Here is a 17,563-nt window from a genome sequence, read left to right as displayed (position 1 = left end):
ATAAAGATATGATGAATCATTCAGTCATGATTATTGATATTCCCAATGTTTGAATAGTCGATAATCGACTAATTTGGCGCCATTTGGCGGAAAACACAACAACTAAAATCCAAAACAGGCCGGCTGCTGATTTTTTATTTAACTTCATCCTCTACTGTCTTTTTTTTGCTCTTTCAGACCATCTATCAAACACAGATCACATATTTTATTTCAGAATAGGTGGCAACCGTGACATGAACTCATGACATCTGTCTGCTCTAATATCGTGTTAAAGTTTATGACTATTTAGAAGATGTGGGATTAGTAACCCAAAATATTAGACTTGCAATATTGATAGTATAAACTTTTTTACCCTCAGTTATATCTATTACTGCCTCCGTCTCAAAATAAGCATCACCTTAGGCAAAATCTCATCTCTTAAGAAATAATATGGTAACACTATTAAGAATGTGAAGTATAGTGATATAGTTGGTAAAACAGACAAAATTACTTATTTTGAAACGATGGAATAATAGTCTAAATAATCTGTCACTATCTACTTTAAATCTGTCACTGATTGTACAGGTAATTAATTATGTCACTTTTGCTGGCTCAACTTCTAAATTAGTAACCAACAACTTAAGAAATAAAGCACCTTGTAGACATCCCTTTCATGAAATAATTAACAAGGACAAGTTAAACATAAAATAATATATGAATTCAATCAATATTGAATTCTGAACTCATAATTTCAAAAGCGAAATGAATTCAACGCTAAGAACCTTAAAGATAACAAACACATCAGGTTCGAAGACAAGTTTAAAACAAGAACCTGAATTCTAACACATATATTAGTAAGTTACATTGACCATAAGGTGGAGAGTTTCTACAGACTGAAATTCATTACACATCTGCAGGTTATGTATATTGTCCCTAAACTACCTTTGGCACCTAGATTTACATGCGACGACGAATCGAATATTACATGTAAGGAGAAAAATGAACTAAAAACATGATCTCCATTTAGGATCCTAGTCTATTCACTCAAGGATCAGCATGTCCAACAACTTCGTCATCGCTGTCACTCTGTCCACTGAACTCCTCTTCACTAATCTCATCATCACTCTCATCTTTTGGTGTGCCAACGACATTCTCCTTCTTTGCGTACCGTTCACAATACTCTGCATCATGAAACAACAAGTAAGATACTGTCACTGGTTTCACATTCTCAGATAAAAGAAGAATTGCAACATATAATATCTTCGTAACATGCACGTCAGCCATGGTTGTCAAATAATCACCTTTCACTTTTTGCTCATATTGATTCTTGTCTTTCATCATCAGTGAGGCTGCATCACCATTTAATGGATCTGAAGGATTCGGATATAGCAAAAGCTGTGGCAGGAAAACCTCAAATACGTTTAAGAGATCTGCACACCAGCATATGCTTGGTCAGATATCGTGGAGCTCACAGTTTATAAATGTTTTATGATGTTATCAACATGAAGATATATGGAGTACAAGACAAAACTAAATTATATGTCACTTACCTTAAATAAAACCAAGAATGACACGTCTAGTAATTTTCATTTCAAAGGTATTTTGTAACATATTCTGAACGGTGGAACAAGAGTTGAGCTTCTATTATATAAAGTTTAGCCTACAGGGTGTCGCCGCACAATTTTTTTTGTCTTCGATTAGTTCATATCTACAGCCTATGCTTAAAGAACCTCGAGCAGAAACACTTCAGTCATATGGTAAAGTGAAATGCATACGTGTGAAACAAACTACGCAGAAGTAAGAGCTCATGCCGTTAAGCATTTTTCACCCTAAGAATCTTAATGCTTTGTTCACTTAGCAGTACGCATTACCAAACATAGGGCTCCATGACTGATTGATGACATCCAAACATACAGAGCCAGACCTGCAATAACAGATGAATCTCGTGAGCAATAGTGCATTAACATTTTGCAAAACTACATAGACTTGTGTTACAGAGGTTCCACAAAGAGATTAAAAGACGAACTGCGCCTACCATACATACAAACTATCTACCGCAACTTCCTACATGAGACTAACAGAGAAAAAAAGGTAGTTGCTTAAAATACAGAAAGAATGTATATATAGCTTACAGCTCATCAACATTGGGGTGGAATATTTTGTTGAGAAACCCAATGGAAGGAGACTTGTAAGGATAGGCATCTGGCAACTCGACCCTTATTTTCCAGACTCCACCTTCATAAAGGCCTGCAACAATTTAGATAGTTAGCAAAGTACAGGGAAAAAAAGCATATTTACGACCAATTAAATGTATCAGTCTGCATTATCCTATGTTGCTCTGACCCATCAAAATACCTATCGCACCCGTGTCGGAAGGACACGATTTGGGTGTGAGATCCACACTAAATTTGGTCAACGTCTTGACTGCTTTAACTACATCTATGACTAAGAAGTATAGACTGATTAGGATTTTGGGTTGATTATTGGTTTATATCATATATATATATATATATATATATATATAGTTAAAGAAAGTATGAGAATGTTTTGCTAGAACACCAGGCTTATGAATAAATATTAGGTGCTTATAGGAATTAAATTTCATTAGTTGTAAGCCAACATTTTTTATTAATCAAAATATGTACTTCTATATGTCGTAATATACATTTATTGGCTGTATCCGCACTCGGGGGTTGAATGCTAAAATTTATGTGATGAAGCATCCGACGTCTAGATAAACACCTGAGTCTCAGAAACATAGTTATCTAAGCAATTAGCACCTCCAATAGCAATATCATATAATATGCAATGTGCTGCTCTGTGGGAAAAGCAACAAGCACAAGATTCTGGTGGAAAAGCTACTTCCAAGACTGAGAGCATGAAGGTTTTGATTGGTTATTCTTATGCTAAAATGTAGAATGATGAGTGTTAGAACAGACATTTTGAGATAACTAAGATACATAATTGAAACAATTTAAATTGCTGTATCACCATATATAAAAACTAATCCAATTAAAATTGCTGTATCACCGTATATAAAAACTAATCCAATTAAAATTGCTGCCCTCTCTTCAAAAACTAACTTTAAGAAGGAGAAAGCCAATCTAGGGGAAGATGATCCTTCAGCAAAGCCACGAAATCAATAAAAGACAAAGTGAAACAAGTATCTTCATGACATTACTTTCTTTTGGGCCATGAAATTCCACGTTGAACTCCGTGATTCCATCATTAATTGTCTCCACGGTGTAATCACTCATCATCCTGTGAAATGAAAATGACATAAAGAAACCTCATGTTGGTAATCAAAAGCTGCCATATGAACTTTCATATGTACTAAAAAATGCCGGTTGATCAGATACGATGAAGAAACAGCTAAACTGTTTATAATCTACAAAAATATATCCATGACAGCAAGAAAATCTTATCTCGGACGTTCTTACAATTTCATAACATCCATATCTCTTCGTTTGCTTGGAGAAGACATTTTCAACTAACTATTGATCCTCAGAATCTGCGGAATGAAGACAAGGATTCAACATATAAGATTGTAAGTTCAGTAAAGAAGATGTAAAAACAGAAACCAAACAATGAGATCAGCAATTACACGGCTGTTTTTGAAAGAGCATAAGAAGAAAATGGTTACAATAACGACGGATAATACAGTAACTGCAGCAAATAAGGGAACTAGACAATGCTCGACTACCTACTAACCTTCTACCCTAATCCTCGACCTCCATATCTTCCTATCTATGAACTGAAGGTGTGGTATGTCATGTCTACTCACCTTTCCCCAAGATTTCTGCGGTTCTACCTCTACCTCTCCTTATACCCAAATAGTCAACCAGAACACCTCATCATTGGGGCAAATGTGCATCTTCTCTTCAGATGCCCAAACTATCTCAATCTCACTTCCCTCATCTTACACCTGTAGGTCACTGATCCCACCTAGTCCTGAATAGCTTCTTTGTTGATTCTATCTCTCCTAATATGCTCACACATCCATCTCAACATCCTCATTCTCCACTACGCTCATTTTCAAGACGTGCAAATTCTTGATCGACCAACACTCCACCCCATAGATAATCTAACCACCACTTCATAAACACTAAGTGATTTATTCCCATTTGTCCAAGCCTACGTAGACAGAGTTTCTGTGATGGAGGGCGACAACAAGTACCCGTGGAATTAGTCAAGGCGAACACAAGCTTATAAAAAAAAAGAAACTCACAAACTTGACTCCCTCAAAATACACAAATCCATTCCAAGAACCACTACACATAACAATTGATTAAAACTAAAAGAATCACAACATTCAAAGATGTACTCTAGTCTTGGCAATGCACAATCAAATTGGATTAGATGAAACCAAATTGAAAAAGATCAAAACTTTAGCCAAAAAAAACAAACCCATCAAATAAAAAGTACACCCCTCCACAATCAAATCAAATCAATTTCATTTCTTCAAAAATATACAACAAGAAACAAATCTACACACATCAAAATCAAGATAAAATTGAAACTAGACTAACCAGGAGAATTATGCAAGATCTGAATGGGGAAATAAAAGAAAAAAATGGAGAAATAAAAGGTACACAGTATATATAAAAGGGAAAGGTGTCGACATGTTGGGCATTAGGCAGAGTTACAGAGTTGAAAAAAGGCACGTGCAATGTATACAAAAGAATGATACTAACACCTACGTGGCTTTGATTATTGTGCGTTACCTTTCTTTTCTTTTTTTCTTCTGAAAATTGTTGAGAAATTTTTACAATTCCTCCTTACCCTTCGCACTTTGGCTTCTTCTTCAAAATTGCATCCATGGCTGTAGCTCAACAAAAAGGTAACCCACTACCCACCATGTCACTATAATTACCCGTATTTAGCTCCTCTCCGCAACCTCAAATCTATATTACTTCCAACCCACCACGGATTTCGAGTTCGAGCTTATGGGACAAAAGAACATAAAATTAGTTTAAATGGTCAATTTTTACCATCACCGATCTCGAGTTGGAGTTTTAAATGGTCAATTGTCAATTTTTATCATTACTGATCTCGAGTGGGAGCTTTTGAGATAAAAGAACATAAAAAATAGTTGAAATAGTCAATTTTTAAGTGACGTTTTTGTAGATTAATTTAATATTTTAAGATTTAAAGTTAAATATTTAATAGTAGAATGAAAAGTATTACAAATTGTGGTTCTTTCTCATGTTAATATGATGGATAAATGTTATTTTAAAATATTGATTAAAGTTTTGTATAATTTGAATCTCAAGAAATTTTAAGTACATATAAATTGGACCGGACCGGAGGGAGTAATATTTAGCCAGTATTTAAGATGTAACTAAAAATAAGATGTGAAATATCATTCGAATAGAAATACTCCTACCTAAAATCAAGTAACCTACTGTACTATAGTCTAAATGTAGATGTGAAAAATCGCTGAAATTTGAAAGATATATGAAGTTCAAACTCAATATCTCCTTTTTCGATATATTTTTCGAATAACAGTTATTTTCTTCTTTTTGAATTTGACTCTCAGAAGCCACACACAGATTAATCAATTTCAACTAACATAAAGATTAAAACCACATAACAGATACAAAGCAAGAAAGTCACGTCCACCCCATTAATTAAAAAATACATAAACATTAGCATTATTTTCACTCTGTTATTACTTTTCCTCTATTTTTCTCTCCTATGTGATGGGGAAGTGGTTGGAGTGGCAATGACAGCCATGCAAAGAAACTGCATCCTAGCAAGATATGGAATCATTTTTCCCTGCAGAAATCAACTCATGACAGACGAATGAGGAAGTCGTTTGGCAGTCAGTCATCCAGCGCGCTTGAAATTATCTCCATAGTAATATGCTGACCCAACCATCAATGCGACTGTACCACCTTGAACAAGAACTCTAGCTCTCATTAGTTGCTGACCTAATTGAGAATTTCCCCGCTTGAAACTAATGAGTCCGGCAGTCAGCACTCCTGCAGTGAGAAATGCACCTGAAATCGACAAAGTCATAAATTAAACAATGAGAATACAAGTTAGGAGTGCTCAGCCACAATCTAGCCAAAAACACTGAAGCAATGGACGATCAACAAGGATTGGGAAGATTAACATGAACGATATCTCACAGGAAAGTAAGGCAGCAGAAAATGCATCACTTCTCGAGAATTCATAACAGAAGACCAAATGACCTCGACTTATAAGCAGAAACATATACTACCACTCCATACAAGACCATAAAGATTACTTCCCTGCTCACTAGCAGTAAAGCAGGCATCAAAAATCAGTTTCACACCATATGAGAGCATTGGGGTGTTCCATAGGTTCAATGTCTTCTCAGCTTTTGTTTCTTTCAACATGGACCAGGAAGATTTACTCTCGATGGTTGGGATATATAGTTAATAAGACATGAATTTGCAAAGTTCATTATTGCTTTTTCCGGAAATAGGAGAAGTTGGTTATCACATTTAAGCTCAACCCCAACCTATAAAGTTATATTATATAGCTTGAGTTAATAACAGCTATTGATCCAATTAACGAGGCTGAATTACCATCATTGACATACATGCGTAGAGTAATCTGCAACATCCTGTACCTTGAACAAGTCCTATATAATGTTCAAAACCTGCCTAAAGGGTAAAACTTGAAAATTGAAAGCAAATTTAGCAAGGTGGGGAGCAAATGAAAGAGAAAACTAGAAAAAGAGTTGCTGGTTCAATTGTAAGCTTAATGCATTGTGGTAGAGCCACGCTACCGCATTGTGTTGGGCTGTTCTTGCAGGTGAGACTGCGGGCTTACCACATCGTAGCGGCCGAGCCACCTGCATCATGTGAAGCTGAGTTTCAATAGCCCATTGTTTCAAAAAGGGCGCCAGCGTGTTGTGGACAGAAACATTATCGTGTCGCTTAAGAGAGGCAGAAAGTAGCTCAGAGTCTGAAGTGCTCTTTTGCAGCAAGATGGATTACCTCATAGCTTAAACGAGGCAGAAACTAACCCAGGAGTAGTAATAATCAGCACCAAAATAGTAAGGGTACTTTCAAACTTCGATAATGTTATAACCTATGGGTATTAGAGCTCGGTTCGTACTTCATCCCTATCATTATGGGACTACCCCTAAAGAAAACATTGAGAAAGGTCACTGAGGGAATACAAGCCAGAGAACCTCCTATATTTCGACAAATTAGGTACTAATACTTCAGGAACAGAAAATGTCTTAATATCCTCCTAAGGATCATTTGGGACATGACTAAAAAATTCATTTCATTTACAGTGTGCCATTCAACAGCTGGGAAATACAAAGGAAGCATAATATTTGGTACAACTTTTCTATTTGAAAGAAGGAGAATTTTAGCCAAAAAGCAGTGGCATATATTCAGCAAGTACTAGAGGCAATCCCTGGTAATTATTCAACACAGTAGTGAGAGTAATCTCATTTTGGAGTGCGATTAGTTTATCCCATAACGGTAAAAATAGATCCTACGCAGCTTCAAACTCTAGAGGAGTGTGACTAGATGTGATTAAATTACTAAATTCTAGTCGTATTAAATATATGAAATCAGAACATAATAATGACATTTGATTGCTTTCCAGAATTGATAAGACCATCATGTGGAATTACCTTTTCCCATCGAAACCAAAGGCAAAATTACAATATGTGTAGTGTGTGATTGAGCAAAGTGAAAGGAGCAAAACGAATTCTCATAAAATGAAAATACTATCATGTAAAATGCAAGAGTTCAAGCTCCAACACAAAGATGCAAGTTTACATATTAATGAACTTAGCCCCCATCTTTTTATAACCATGGTGTCCTTGCCAGTTGGCGCACACCTCGATTAGTTCCATAGGATACTTGTCACCTCCCACCAGCAACGAATACCAGGTGAGCCACCTCTAATAGATAGGAAGAAGTCACCTAGTGTTTTTATCATGTTGGAATTTGAACCTAAAACCTCATGAGAGTAGCTTCAAGCACATATTGAGATTTAGACTTGAATTTGATTCATGCTACATGACTACTAAATCAAGCTCCAATTATTTTTCACTAGTATGATGATAATGTGAAATAAGCTTAAATAAACAACAAGGATTCATACAATCAACACCAACCTCTTGTTTGAGTTTGATACATAATCATTATTGTTTTAGCTCGATGTGAACTTAAAAAATTTATATATATTTGAAGACAAATCAAAAGCAAAGGTCAATCCGCACATATGAATCAAATTCACCAAGGAAAAATCTCAGAAATCTAAAACCTTACAAATTGAGTAACAATTGGATACTTATACAGACAACATCACAATGAAATACAAAATTTAACTATTTCAGACGATCCAATACTGCAAAAAATATAAAAAAATTAGGGTTTTTCGAAAATGTACCGATCGGAACAAGACGATTACGATGACGCTTGTTATCCTGAAAAATTGAATCCAATTCTGAATCAGCCGATCCCATAATTTTCTCGTTTTTGTTTTCGTTCTTCTTCTCTTCTCTCTGTGTAACTGTTTTTTTTTTCAGTCGAAATTTTGAGGTCTGAAGCGTAACTACGTGTGCCGCTCTCTTCCCCTCCTTTCGAAAAGGAGTCGATTTATTGAGTTAATGGTAAAAATACATTTTAACTTATAGAATTTTACTTTATTTATCAGTCGTTTTCTTTTCCGATCAAACACAAGTTTATTGTGTCAATTGTCAACTATTAATTTTTTAAATTTGAACTATTATTATTATCTATTCAATTAGACGTGTTCAAATATTGAGATGACAATAATCAAGTTGAAAAGAAAACAGTTAATAGTTCAGATATGAAATACATGAAATATTAATAATTCGAAAGTGTTTTTAAATATTACTTTTTATTTTCCGTCTTTGGTCTAATTTTATACATCATTAGGGGTAAAAATGTTTTAATGATCCTTAATGAGCTTCTAATTTGAGGAAAATTTTAAAATTATATTAGAAGTCAGATAGGATAAATTTAAACTTTTCTCGAATAATTTGAACACTGAATTCTACTAATTTCATATTGGAAAGCTTCACAATTTATCTATTATATTGTTTAAATTTAAATTTTGGATTAAGAGTGGCTATAAGTTAAATAACTTTAAAGCATCGATTAAATTTTAGTTCTTTCCACTTTTTTACTTTTGAGGTAAGGTTGCATATGCTTCACCCTCCTTAGACTACACTTACGAAATTACACTAACTGTGTTGTTGTTGATTTAGATAGTTTATTTTATCGACTTCTTTTATGTTTGCTTAACTATACCAAATTAGTTCAAAATAGAGAAAGAAAACATAAATAACGTATTTAAGAGTGAATATTACAAATTCTAATAGGACTTTCTAATTCTCAATACATAGCATTAGATTAATATCAATACCTTATAATTTAATAAATAAATTAATAAAAAACAACTTATAAAATCTAAATACAAGATCTCCCTGCTCATTCCACATTTAAAAAAAAAGTACTAATATATTTAAGGAGAGTAATGAAAAGATTTCTTGGTTAGGAAAAGTAACCACAAGGCCCAAGGCCCAAACTTGGTTTAGCCCAAACTCTCCATGAGAGCCCATTTAGACTCCACTACAAGCAAAAAAATTGTATGTATCACATATATACACAGATCTTACCCGTTACTTGTAAAGGTAGAGAATTTACTTTTAAAAAATCGGTTGTCATTTTAAAACAAAATGTCTAATTGGTTTCTTCTTTTTTAAAAGAAAAAAAAAAGTAATTCTTAATTATTATTATTTTGGGGAATTTTTCAAACTTAAATTGTTAAATCTGTCAAAAGGTCCAAATACAATATAATTTTTCAAACTAGATTAGTTATTACTATTATATTTAGTAGGTTAAGCAGTTGTTAACGTTAGCTGAACCAAAATCATAATAATAATTCGATAATTGATTTGTAATTTATCTATTATCTTCTATCTTGCCATTCTCACTCATTTTGTTGTTTATTTGNAAATAAATTAATAAAAAACAACTTATAACCAAAACTAAATATAATATCTCCCTGCTCATTCCGTCTTAAAAAAAAAAAGGACAAATTACTTAACAACACTCCTTTACTTACCTTAATATCCATTTATCCCTACTTATTTCAAAAATCCCTTATTTACCTATGTATCCCGCATGTATCTCGTGCACAATGCTATGTATCCCGCTATGTGGAATGTATCAAACGCTATGTATCTCGTGCACAATGCTATGTATCCCGTGCACAACGCTATGTATCTCGCTATGTGGAATGTATCAAACCTATTGTATCCCATGCACAACACTATGTATCCCGCAAATATCATTTTTAAGGGATTTGGTAAATAGAAAACTAGAAGGGATATAATGTTATTTAGTACTTATAATATGTGGTTCCTATAATTTATACAAAAAAAAAAAAAACTTGTATGTTTAAGGAGAGTAATGAAAAGTAACCACAAGGCCCAAGGCCCAAACTTGGTTTAGCCCAAGCTCTCCATGAGAACCCATTTAGACTCCACTACAAGCAAAATCATTAGATACATCATCATATAATTATGAATTAGGATATATACACAGATCTTACATTTACCTCGTGGAGGTAGAGAAGTTACTTTCGATAAAAAAAAAACTCAGCTCATATTTGAAAACAAAAATGTCTAATTGGCTTCTTTTTTTAAGAAAAAAAGTAGTTCTTAATTATTATTATTTTTGGGAAATTTTTCAAATTCAAATTGATAAAATCTTTCAAAAGCTCCAAATACAATATTTTCAAACTAGATTAGCTATTACTTATTATATTTAGTAGGTTAATCAGTTGTTAATGTTAGCTGAACCAAAACCATAATAATAATTCAATATTTGATTTATAATTCATCTATTATCTTCTATCTTGCTATTCTCACTCATTTTGTTGTTTATTTGAACCTAAACTAGCTAATTAAATACTTAATAAATTAACAATTGTTTAGAACATGTATAAGTAAAGGAAACTAGTTAAATCAAATAATAAACAAATTAATAGTAATTGTTGAGGGCGGGTACAAAGATCCTACACCAACCATAACACCAACAAATGTTCAGTATAGTCCTATAAATAAAGTCAAATAAAAATGACATATAGTATACATAATCTTATTATAAAAAAATATTATTATTTTTGATAAACTCACGACTCGAATATAGCAAAAGACCTACACTAATTAAATTAAATAAACTAATTGTTGATAATTAAAAAAAAAAGAGTTTGTGCATGCAATGTGGACCATATAACTAGGCTATATTCATGATAATTATATTTTCTTTTTTTGCTACTACTTAAAAAATAAAATAAAATTATAGATAAGATTGCCCACATGTCAATATCAATCCAACATATTGGTCAGTAGTTGGTGAGAGTCCAAATATAGGCAGGACATTATTGAAGTAAAGTATATTATTAAAATTGATATTTATTTTTTGATAGCTTTTGATTAATTCAAATTTGCATCGTATAAAATTCTTTAAAAGGGAAACTTTATGTTACTAAAAAAATCATACTGGAAAAAGAAATGAAATATTACAAACTATTTGCATGTGTTAAATCATTTCTTTAATCCTATATATTGATGCAACTTGTTTCTACATAAAAAGTGGCATGATTTTTGTTTTTCAAGTTCGATATTTACTTTGTAGCTTGATTAATTTAAATTTTTATTGGGAAAGTTTCACTTTAGGAATAAAGTGTTTCTAATAACTACAAAGATGACACCATTTTCAAAACTCAAATCCAAACCTTTAAGCTATAACCAAAGGTATTCATAATATTTCTGTTTTGAGCTCAATTAATCTTTAATTCACGCCTGGAAGTTCTTTCTTTTAAGGGTAAAATGATTGCTACTAAAGTTAATTTCATTTTTAGGAGTTAAACTTGAAACTTCATATTAAAAATGATTGCAACAACATCGTATATATGGATTTTTTATGTTATATTGTAATTTTGTTTTTAATTGAAATTGTATTAAATTTTTTTAAAAAAATGTCAGATCTCTTTAGATAACTATGTCATTTTTACGCATCAAAGCTTCGCACTAACAAATCAATATATTTATTTATCGACGCAAGACATGACCAATCATCTCAAGCAACTTCTAATATTTTATCCTCAATATGAATTTATTATTATTATACGTAACAAATAAAGTAACAATTTTTTTTATAATAATATACTCCCTCCGTCCCTATTTACTTGTCCATATTTCCTTTTTTGGTTGTCCCTATTTAGTTGTCCATTTTGACAAATCAAGAAAGGACAACAATTTTTTTCCTATTATACCCTTATTTACACTTCTTGAAAATTGTAAAAGTGTATGTTGTTTCCCTCCAATTTATTTCACTTGAATTCAAATAAGTGGTTGTAATTTTGAAGTGAAAAGTTGTCATAAGGGTAAAATTGTAACTTCACTGTGCTAATCATTGTTGCCTTAATCTGTGTGCCATTTCTAAAGTGGACAACTAAAAAGGGACGGAGGGAGTATTAATTATATGCACCGACAGGGGGTGGGGATACTAAAGAAGTTTTGTGGTGGGAAATTGTAATCCATTTGTCAAAGAACTTGAAGTCCAATTCAATCTACCTATCATCTCTCTTAATTAAGAATTGAAAGACATACTTTTACACGGTATTCGATATTCACTTGAAACTTGATTAATCACGATTCGTATTGGATAATCTTATTGTAAGGGTAACACCCTCTCGATAAAATATAATTTGAATTCGAAATTTTTATTTTTTTAAAAAAAGATAGTGTCAGTCATCTTTCTTTATTGAACCGAAAAAAGTAAGACTTGCTCCTTCCTCTCTTTTTTGTTAGTTTTTCATTCGTTGTCATGTATGCGTTTTAAATTCGACTAATTTAAATTTATATTAAAATCACATTGAGAATAAAATATTTTTTATCAGGATAACGTCATTCTCAAAACTTGACCCCAAAACATCTATAACTAATAATGAAAGAGAAAAAAGAGGTGTGATAATGGTTGGCTCATATTTAATGTATAATGTACTTTAATAGATAATAAATTAACAAAAAATCATATTATTATTATTATCATTACATATAGATTGCCTTGATTTTGTCAATAAAGAATCCTAAGGTAATGTAGGACCCAAGACAATTTGCAACTTTTTGAGGTGCTTCTACAACAATAAAAGTTTTAATAATATATTTCTTTTCTTTTTTAGAAGTATTGTCTTGACTATCCATTATCATCTTTTAATTTGCAAAAAGATTACTAAAAAGTAATTAAATTATTTTAAAATGTAGAAATAAGATTATGATTCTTTTCTTGGACAGAAGCCAAAAAGCAAATTGATCACTCTTTAACACTTTTTTATAGAAAGATCCAAAGTTTAGAACAAGTGGGAGGTAAAGCATCTTATTAATACCTTTTCCTCTAATTTTTCTCAAGTACTTACTACTTTCCATAGGTTCCCTATTTATGCATGGTTAAAGTATGTTTGATACGATAAGAGTCATTTTTTTAAGGAAAGTAAACGTTGGTACAACAGAAGTCATTATTCATGAAAAATTAAAATTTATACCATAAGTTCTAAAGTCTTTCATTCTTTCTTAAAAATCATATCGATTCAAATAATATCACATAAATTAAAACAGGACAAAAGAAATTTCTAATATATACAACCTAGAAAAAGTATTGTTCCAATTTTATGAACTTGAGTAAACAAACAAGAGGGCACAAAGAAAATTTCTCTAAAAATCATTTACTACATTGGATAGTAAATGTTTTGATACAATGATCCATTTCCACAAGTAGTGGAAAAAAAGGCAATGAGTTTAGCACTTTTCTTGATTTTGTTCAAGGCTAATCTCTCTCATAATAATTCACCTAAAACACATATATACTTGCCATATATGTACAAGAAAAACCCATATTGCTCTGATCCTCCAAAATTGTTGTCGCATTCGTATCAGATCTTCCAAAAGAGCATAGCTTTTAGAGGATCAAATACACATTAGACGACGATATTTTTGAAGAATCCGAGCAACATAGAGAACAACACACAAAAACACCAAATGAATACTAGAAGCTACCACTAAGACATGTTACATCATCAAATTACCACCTCAACTACTACTACTAAAACTAGCTTTTCCATTGCTTTCTTTGAAAGCTCATCCAAGCTTTGAGTTTGGATACTTCCCTTTTGGGATTTACTTGGTTTGAGGGCATTGTTGTTTTTAACAAACCCTTCAAAAAACCTTATTCCCACAAGTGTTACTCCTACACAACAACCAATCTTTTTTGTCCTCACAACATCATCAAAGTTTTTGCCTTTGATTTGTCTTCACTCTTTCATCATCACCTGCTATAAAATATAAGATAAAACAAAACATTGGTCAGTTTTATATCACTATCTCATTGCTTCATTTGACACATAAGGGTGTATTAGGCTTCATATATACCAAACCAACCTCCTAATTTTCTAAATGATGATTAAGACACTTGTCCAAACTTCAAATCAAGATTAAAATAATTGAGTACTCAATTGATCAATTATTGCTCTTTCTCTTGTCCTTTCATTTGGTTGTAGTTCAAGACAAAGTGGCATAAGAGATAAGGTGTGACATACCAAGACAAGGTGCAACATTTTCAAGATTTCATACTATAGTATATTCAAGAGTTTGACAAATCAAAAGTGTGCAAATGTAAAAAGAAAATGTGTCACATGTGAAAGTTGTAAATTTCTTGCTAGATGTGTCACAAGGGATAGCTACATACTCTTTTAAAAAATATCATACAAAGAATCTGTAAAACCTTCACAACTACTACTTGTAAGTGGCAAAACTACTAACACAACAAGTATCTTGAAGAAGAAAAAATTCCAATTTTCACATGAATATGCAAAAGTTTAAGACTTTGTCAAATGAAAATCCCACCTAGTTAAGATTGAAATAATTCCTCAAAAGAAAAATATGCCATATTGAAGAGACCTATTCACCAACAAAATAGTCAAGTTCTATTAAAAGCATTGTTAACCTATCAATTCCAACATCACTTCTAGAATATTATATCACAACCATCCATTTCAAAAAGCCCTAATTCCCTTCACTCCAAAAAGACTTTCAAATCTTGTGGGTCCTAAACTAAAAATAAGTTGAAAGTACCGAAATGCCCTTTAATCATGTGTTCTTAAACATGTCGCATGGAGCGTTAGAACTAAAGAAGTGTCAAAAAAGGAAAGACAAGTACTTTATGAAACGGACTAAAAAGGAGAGTACACAAACAATCGAATCAAAGGGAGTACTTTTTACGATAATCATGGTGTTCGGATCATCTTAATCACAGTTAATCTCACAACATACTTGCTACCTCCCACCTACACAAGGTACTCGCTACCTCCCACCTACACAAGTACTGACTAAACTCCCTAATTCTACAAAGTAAACTCAGCCAAATCAATTCAACATAACTCAATGAGAAAAAAAGAAAGTATGCATCATCACTTACCATTGCCTCAAGCAAGAACTAGTCCTTGAAGATGACTGAATCTGCCATTTCCATCAAAGGGTTCAAGCAATCAGGTGAGAATTTCCTTGCAAACATGTATGAATATGTAGAATTTGACTCTCTAAGATCATAAATCAGCTGAGAAGAAACTTCAGAAGGATGATAAGTATGTGGATGACCATCAACTGTATCAGTCCAATTCACATTTGTCAATGTATACTTAGTACACCCATTAGGATCCTCCATTGATAACAAAGTAGGAAAATAATGCTCTTCTGGATAACAAGACTCAACATTTCTACATGTTTTCCTAAATTTCCTCCATAACTTCCTATCTTTAATCACCATTAAAGAATGCTTTCTTGTTAGCACAAAAAACTGTGACCCAACTTTAAATTCCTCAAATTTCACCTCAGGTTCCATTAAATTCTCCCCTCTTGCATTATACCTATCTAATAACGAATCAGATTCATCAAGAATCTCAATATAACTAGGAAACTCCATTTTCCTCGACAATTTCTGGGTATCAAGTAAAAAATTGTAAAAGTAATTAAACGAGTGTAAAGGTATACAATGTTGTGAGATAAGAGCGAAATACGAGTTCGATGGGTCGTCAAGTAAAGCATGAGCAAGTAATCTCCGGGCAGCAGATATGAGTGTCGGCGACGAACGTTGAGTTCTCTTCGCCGGAATAAATCGATCTTTAAAAACACCCATTAATGGTGAAATCTTGATAGATGGGTCAGCGTGTATGTAGATATTGTATAGATGTGGATCTACAGGTTTAGTACCATTGAAGAACTTTTCCCAAATTGGGGAAAACTGTAAATCTGAATTTGTTAAGAACATAAATGCGATTTTGGGTGGACGAACAGTAGCGGATCCAAGACGGAGTTTTTTGTGTGATGGGTGTTTTGGAAAAGTGGTTTCAGCAGCAATTGCTTTGTGAAAAAGGGAAAGATCGTCGAGTTCATCAGGTACAGAAATGGAGATTTGGCGAGGTAAGAGGATTTTTGGTCCTAATAAGCAGAGAATAAGTACAGAAATGAGGAGAGTAAGAAAAGGGATAACTACAGATAATCTGAACATATTTCTTGTTACAGCAAAATCACCATTAATGGAGAAGATTGAAGAGAGAGTGGAAGTGAAAGGAGTGAAGAAAGAGAGATTTGGTGATGAGAAGAAATGGTGAAAGTGGCTAAAATAGAGAGGTGGTTTGGTGTAAGGTGGGTGGGGTAACCACCATAATATTATTTTTATTTTTTTCAAAAAAAAATAAAAACTTTGAAAAATTCATCGTCGTTATTCTTTGGGTGAACATTGGATAAATCAGTTCATATGTAATATCTACATTACATAAGAGATGTGAATCCTCTAAACAAATTACATTGTCGACATAAGAGACGAGACGTCTGGTGAGATTAGCTCGATCGACGTATTTCAAAGTATAATTACAAATTTTTTAATGGTAAAAAATTAAACATACGTTGTTAAAGCTGAATTTATTGTAATTGTTGGTATCAGATTTATCCCCTAATGAATTATCGTTAAGAAATTTAAATTATACATTGTCAGACTTAAAATGCTCGATAATTAAGTAGGGAGATCTCATAGTATTCCTTTTGAGATATTATACTACATGTTTTATCTACTTAATCAATTGTAAAAGGACTCGATGAGATTTGATTTCGAATCTCTCATATGCTTATAGCATTTTTAAGACTTTTCAAATAATATTATCAATTTATTACGTATCAAATATTTCAAATATAACTATATTATTTTGGAAAAATTTAACATGTATCATATACTATTTTTGAAAAGTTCAAGCAACATAGATTATATCATTAGCTATATTTCTAAGAAGTACAAAGTGTTTATTTTCTATAAAGTGTTTAGTTTTGAAGGTTGAGATATTAATTTAAGCTTTTAGAACCAATTTTTTTTTTGAATAGAAATAGAAGATTGTTTTCCAAAGTATGAAAAGACTTTAAGTTTTTCATGAAGCATTTAGTAAGAGATTTTGGAATTTAAATTATGAAAATAAAATCATTTTGAAATCAGAGTAATGTGGACAT

General features: G+C 32.3%; 3 protein-coding genes across 6 annotated transcripts in view; all 3 read right to left on the bottom strand.

The window, feature by feature from the left end:
* Positions 1-16,672, bottom strand: part of LOC125844193 (glycosyltransferase BC10-like) — a 33,135-nt gene extending 16,463 nt beyond the window's left edge. The window contains exons 1-2 of one of the 3 annotated variants that reach the window (XM_049523459.1): positions 15,486-16,672; positions 13,582-14,343 (exon numbers count right to left, since the gene is read on the bottom strand). In XM_049523459.1, the coding sequence (XP_049379416.1) occupies positions 15,504-16,574 (1,071 nt within the window). In that variant the 5' untranslated portion in view covers positions 16,575-16,672 and the 3' untranslated portion in view covers positions 13,582-14,343; positions 15,486-15,503. Of the gene's footprint in view, positions 1-13,581; positions 14,344-15,485 lie in introns of those variants that run through there. The other 2 variants (XM_049523458.1, XM_049523460.1) reach the window with 2 other exon arrangements.
* On the bottom strand, positions 798-4,843 carry LOC125844197 (ubiquitin-conjugating enzyme E2-23 kDa-like). Of its 2 annotated transcripts, none has more exons than XM_049523466.1 (7): positions 4,704-4,843; positions 3,420-3,490; positions 3,161-3,240; positions 2,112-2,226; positions 1,851-1,903; positions 1,281-1,409; positions 798-1,160 (listed from the first exon to the last, which is right to left on the bottom strand). In XM_049523466.1, exons 2-7 carry the CDS (start codon positions 3,461-3,463, stop codon positions 1,024-1,026), a joined length of 558 nt encoding a protein of 185 aa, XP_049379423.1. In that variant the 5' UTR covers positions 3,464-3,490; positions 4,704-4,843; the 3' UTR covers positions 798-1,023. The 2 variants fall into 2 exon arrangements, with proteins under 2 accessions (XP_049379423.1, XP_049379422.1); XM_049523465.1 differs by lacking the exon at positions 4,704-4,843 and adding an exon at positions 4,509-4,593.
* LOC125844198 (RING-H2 finger protein ATL48-like) lies at positions 5,499-8,583 on the bottom strand. Its single transcript, XM_049523467.1, has 2 exons — positions 8,368-8,583; positions 5,499-5,981 (listed from the first exon to the last, which is right to left on the bottom strand). Exons 1-2 carry the CDS (start codon positions 8,441-8,443, stop codon positions 5,809-5,811), a joined length of 249 nt encoding a protein of 82 aa, XP_049379424.1. The 5' UTR covers positions 8,444-8,583; the 3' UTR covers positions 5,499-5,808.
* Positions 16,673-17,563: the final 891 nt, after the last annotated feature.

Source organism: Solanum stenotomum, chromosome 11 (genome assembly GCF_019186545.1).
Source record: "Solanum stenotomum isolate F172 chromosome 11, ASM1918654v1, whole genome shotgun sequence".
NCBI classification, from domain to species: Eukaryota; Viridiplantae; Streptophyta; class Magnoliopsida; order Solanales; family Solanaceae; genus Solanum; species Solanum stenotomum.
Note: the sequence above shows the minus strand (reverse complement) of the source record. Positions and strands in the feature narration are given on the sequence as shown.

Bases quoted from the DNA above. Each gene is read 5' to 3' on its own strand.
- LOC125844197 (XM_049523466.1), bottom strand. From the start codon at position 3,463: ATGTCTTCTCCAAGCAAACGAAGAGATATGGATGTTATGAAATT. The intron at 1,904-2,111 runs GTAAGCTATATA...CTGTTATTGCAG, and splicing joins CACCCCAATGTTGATGAGCT to GTCTGGCTCTGTATGTTTGG. The intron at 1,161-1,280 runs GTGATTATTTGA...TTCATGATGCAG, and splicing joins ATATGAGCAAAAAGTGAAAG to AGTATTGTGAACGGTACGCA.
- LOC125844198 (XM_049523467.1), bottom strand. From the start codon at position 8,443: ATGGGATCGGCTGATTCAGAATTGGATTCAATTTTTCAGGATAACAAG. The intron at 5,982-8,367 runs GTACATTTTCGA...TGTCGATTTCAG, and splicing joins TAATCGTCTTGTTCCGATCG to GTGCATTTCTCACTGCAGGA.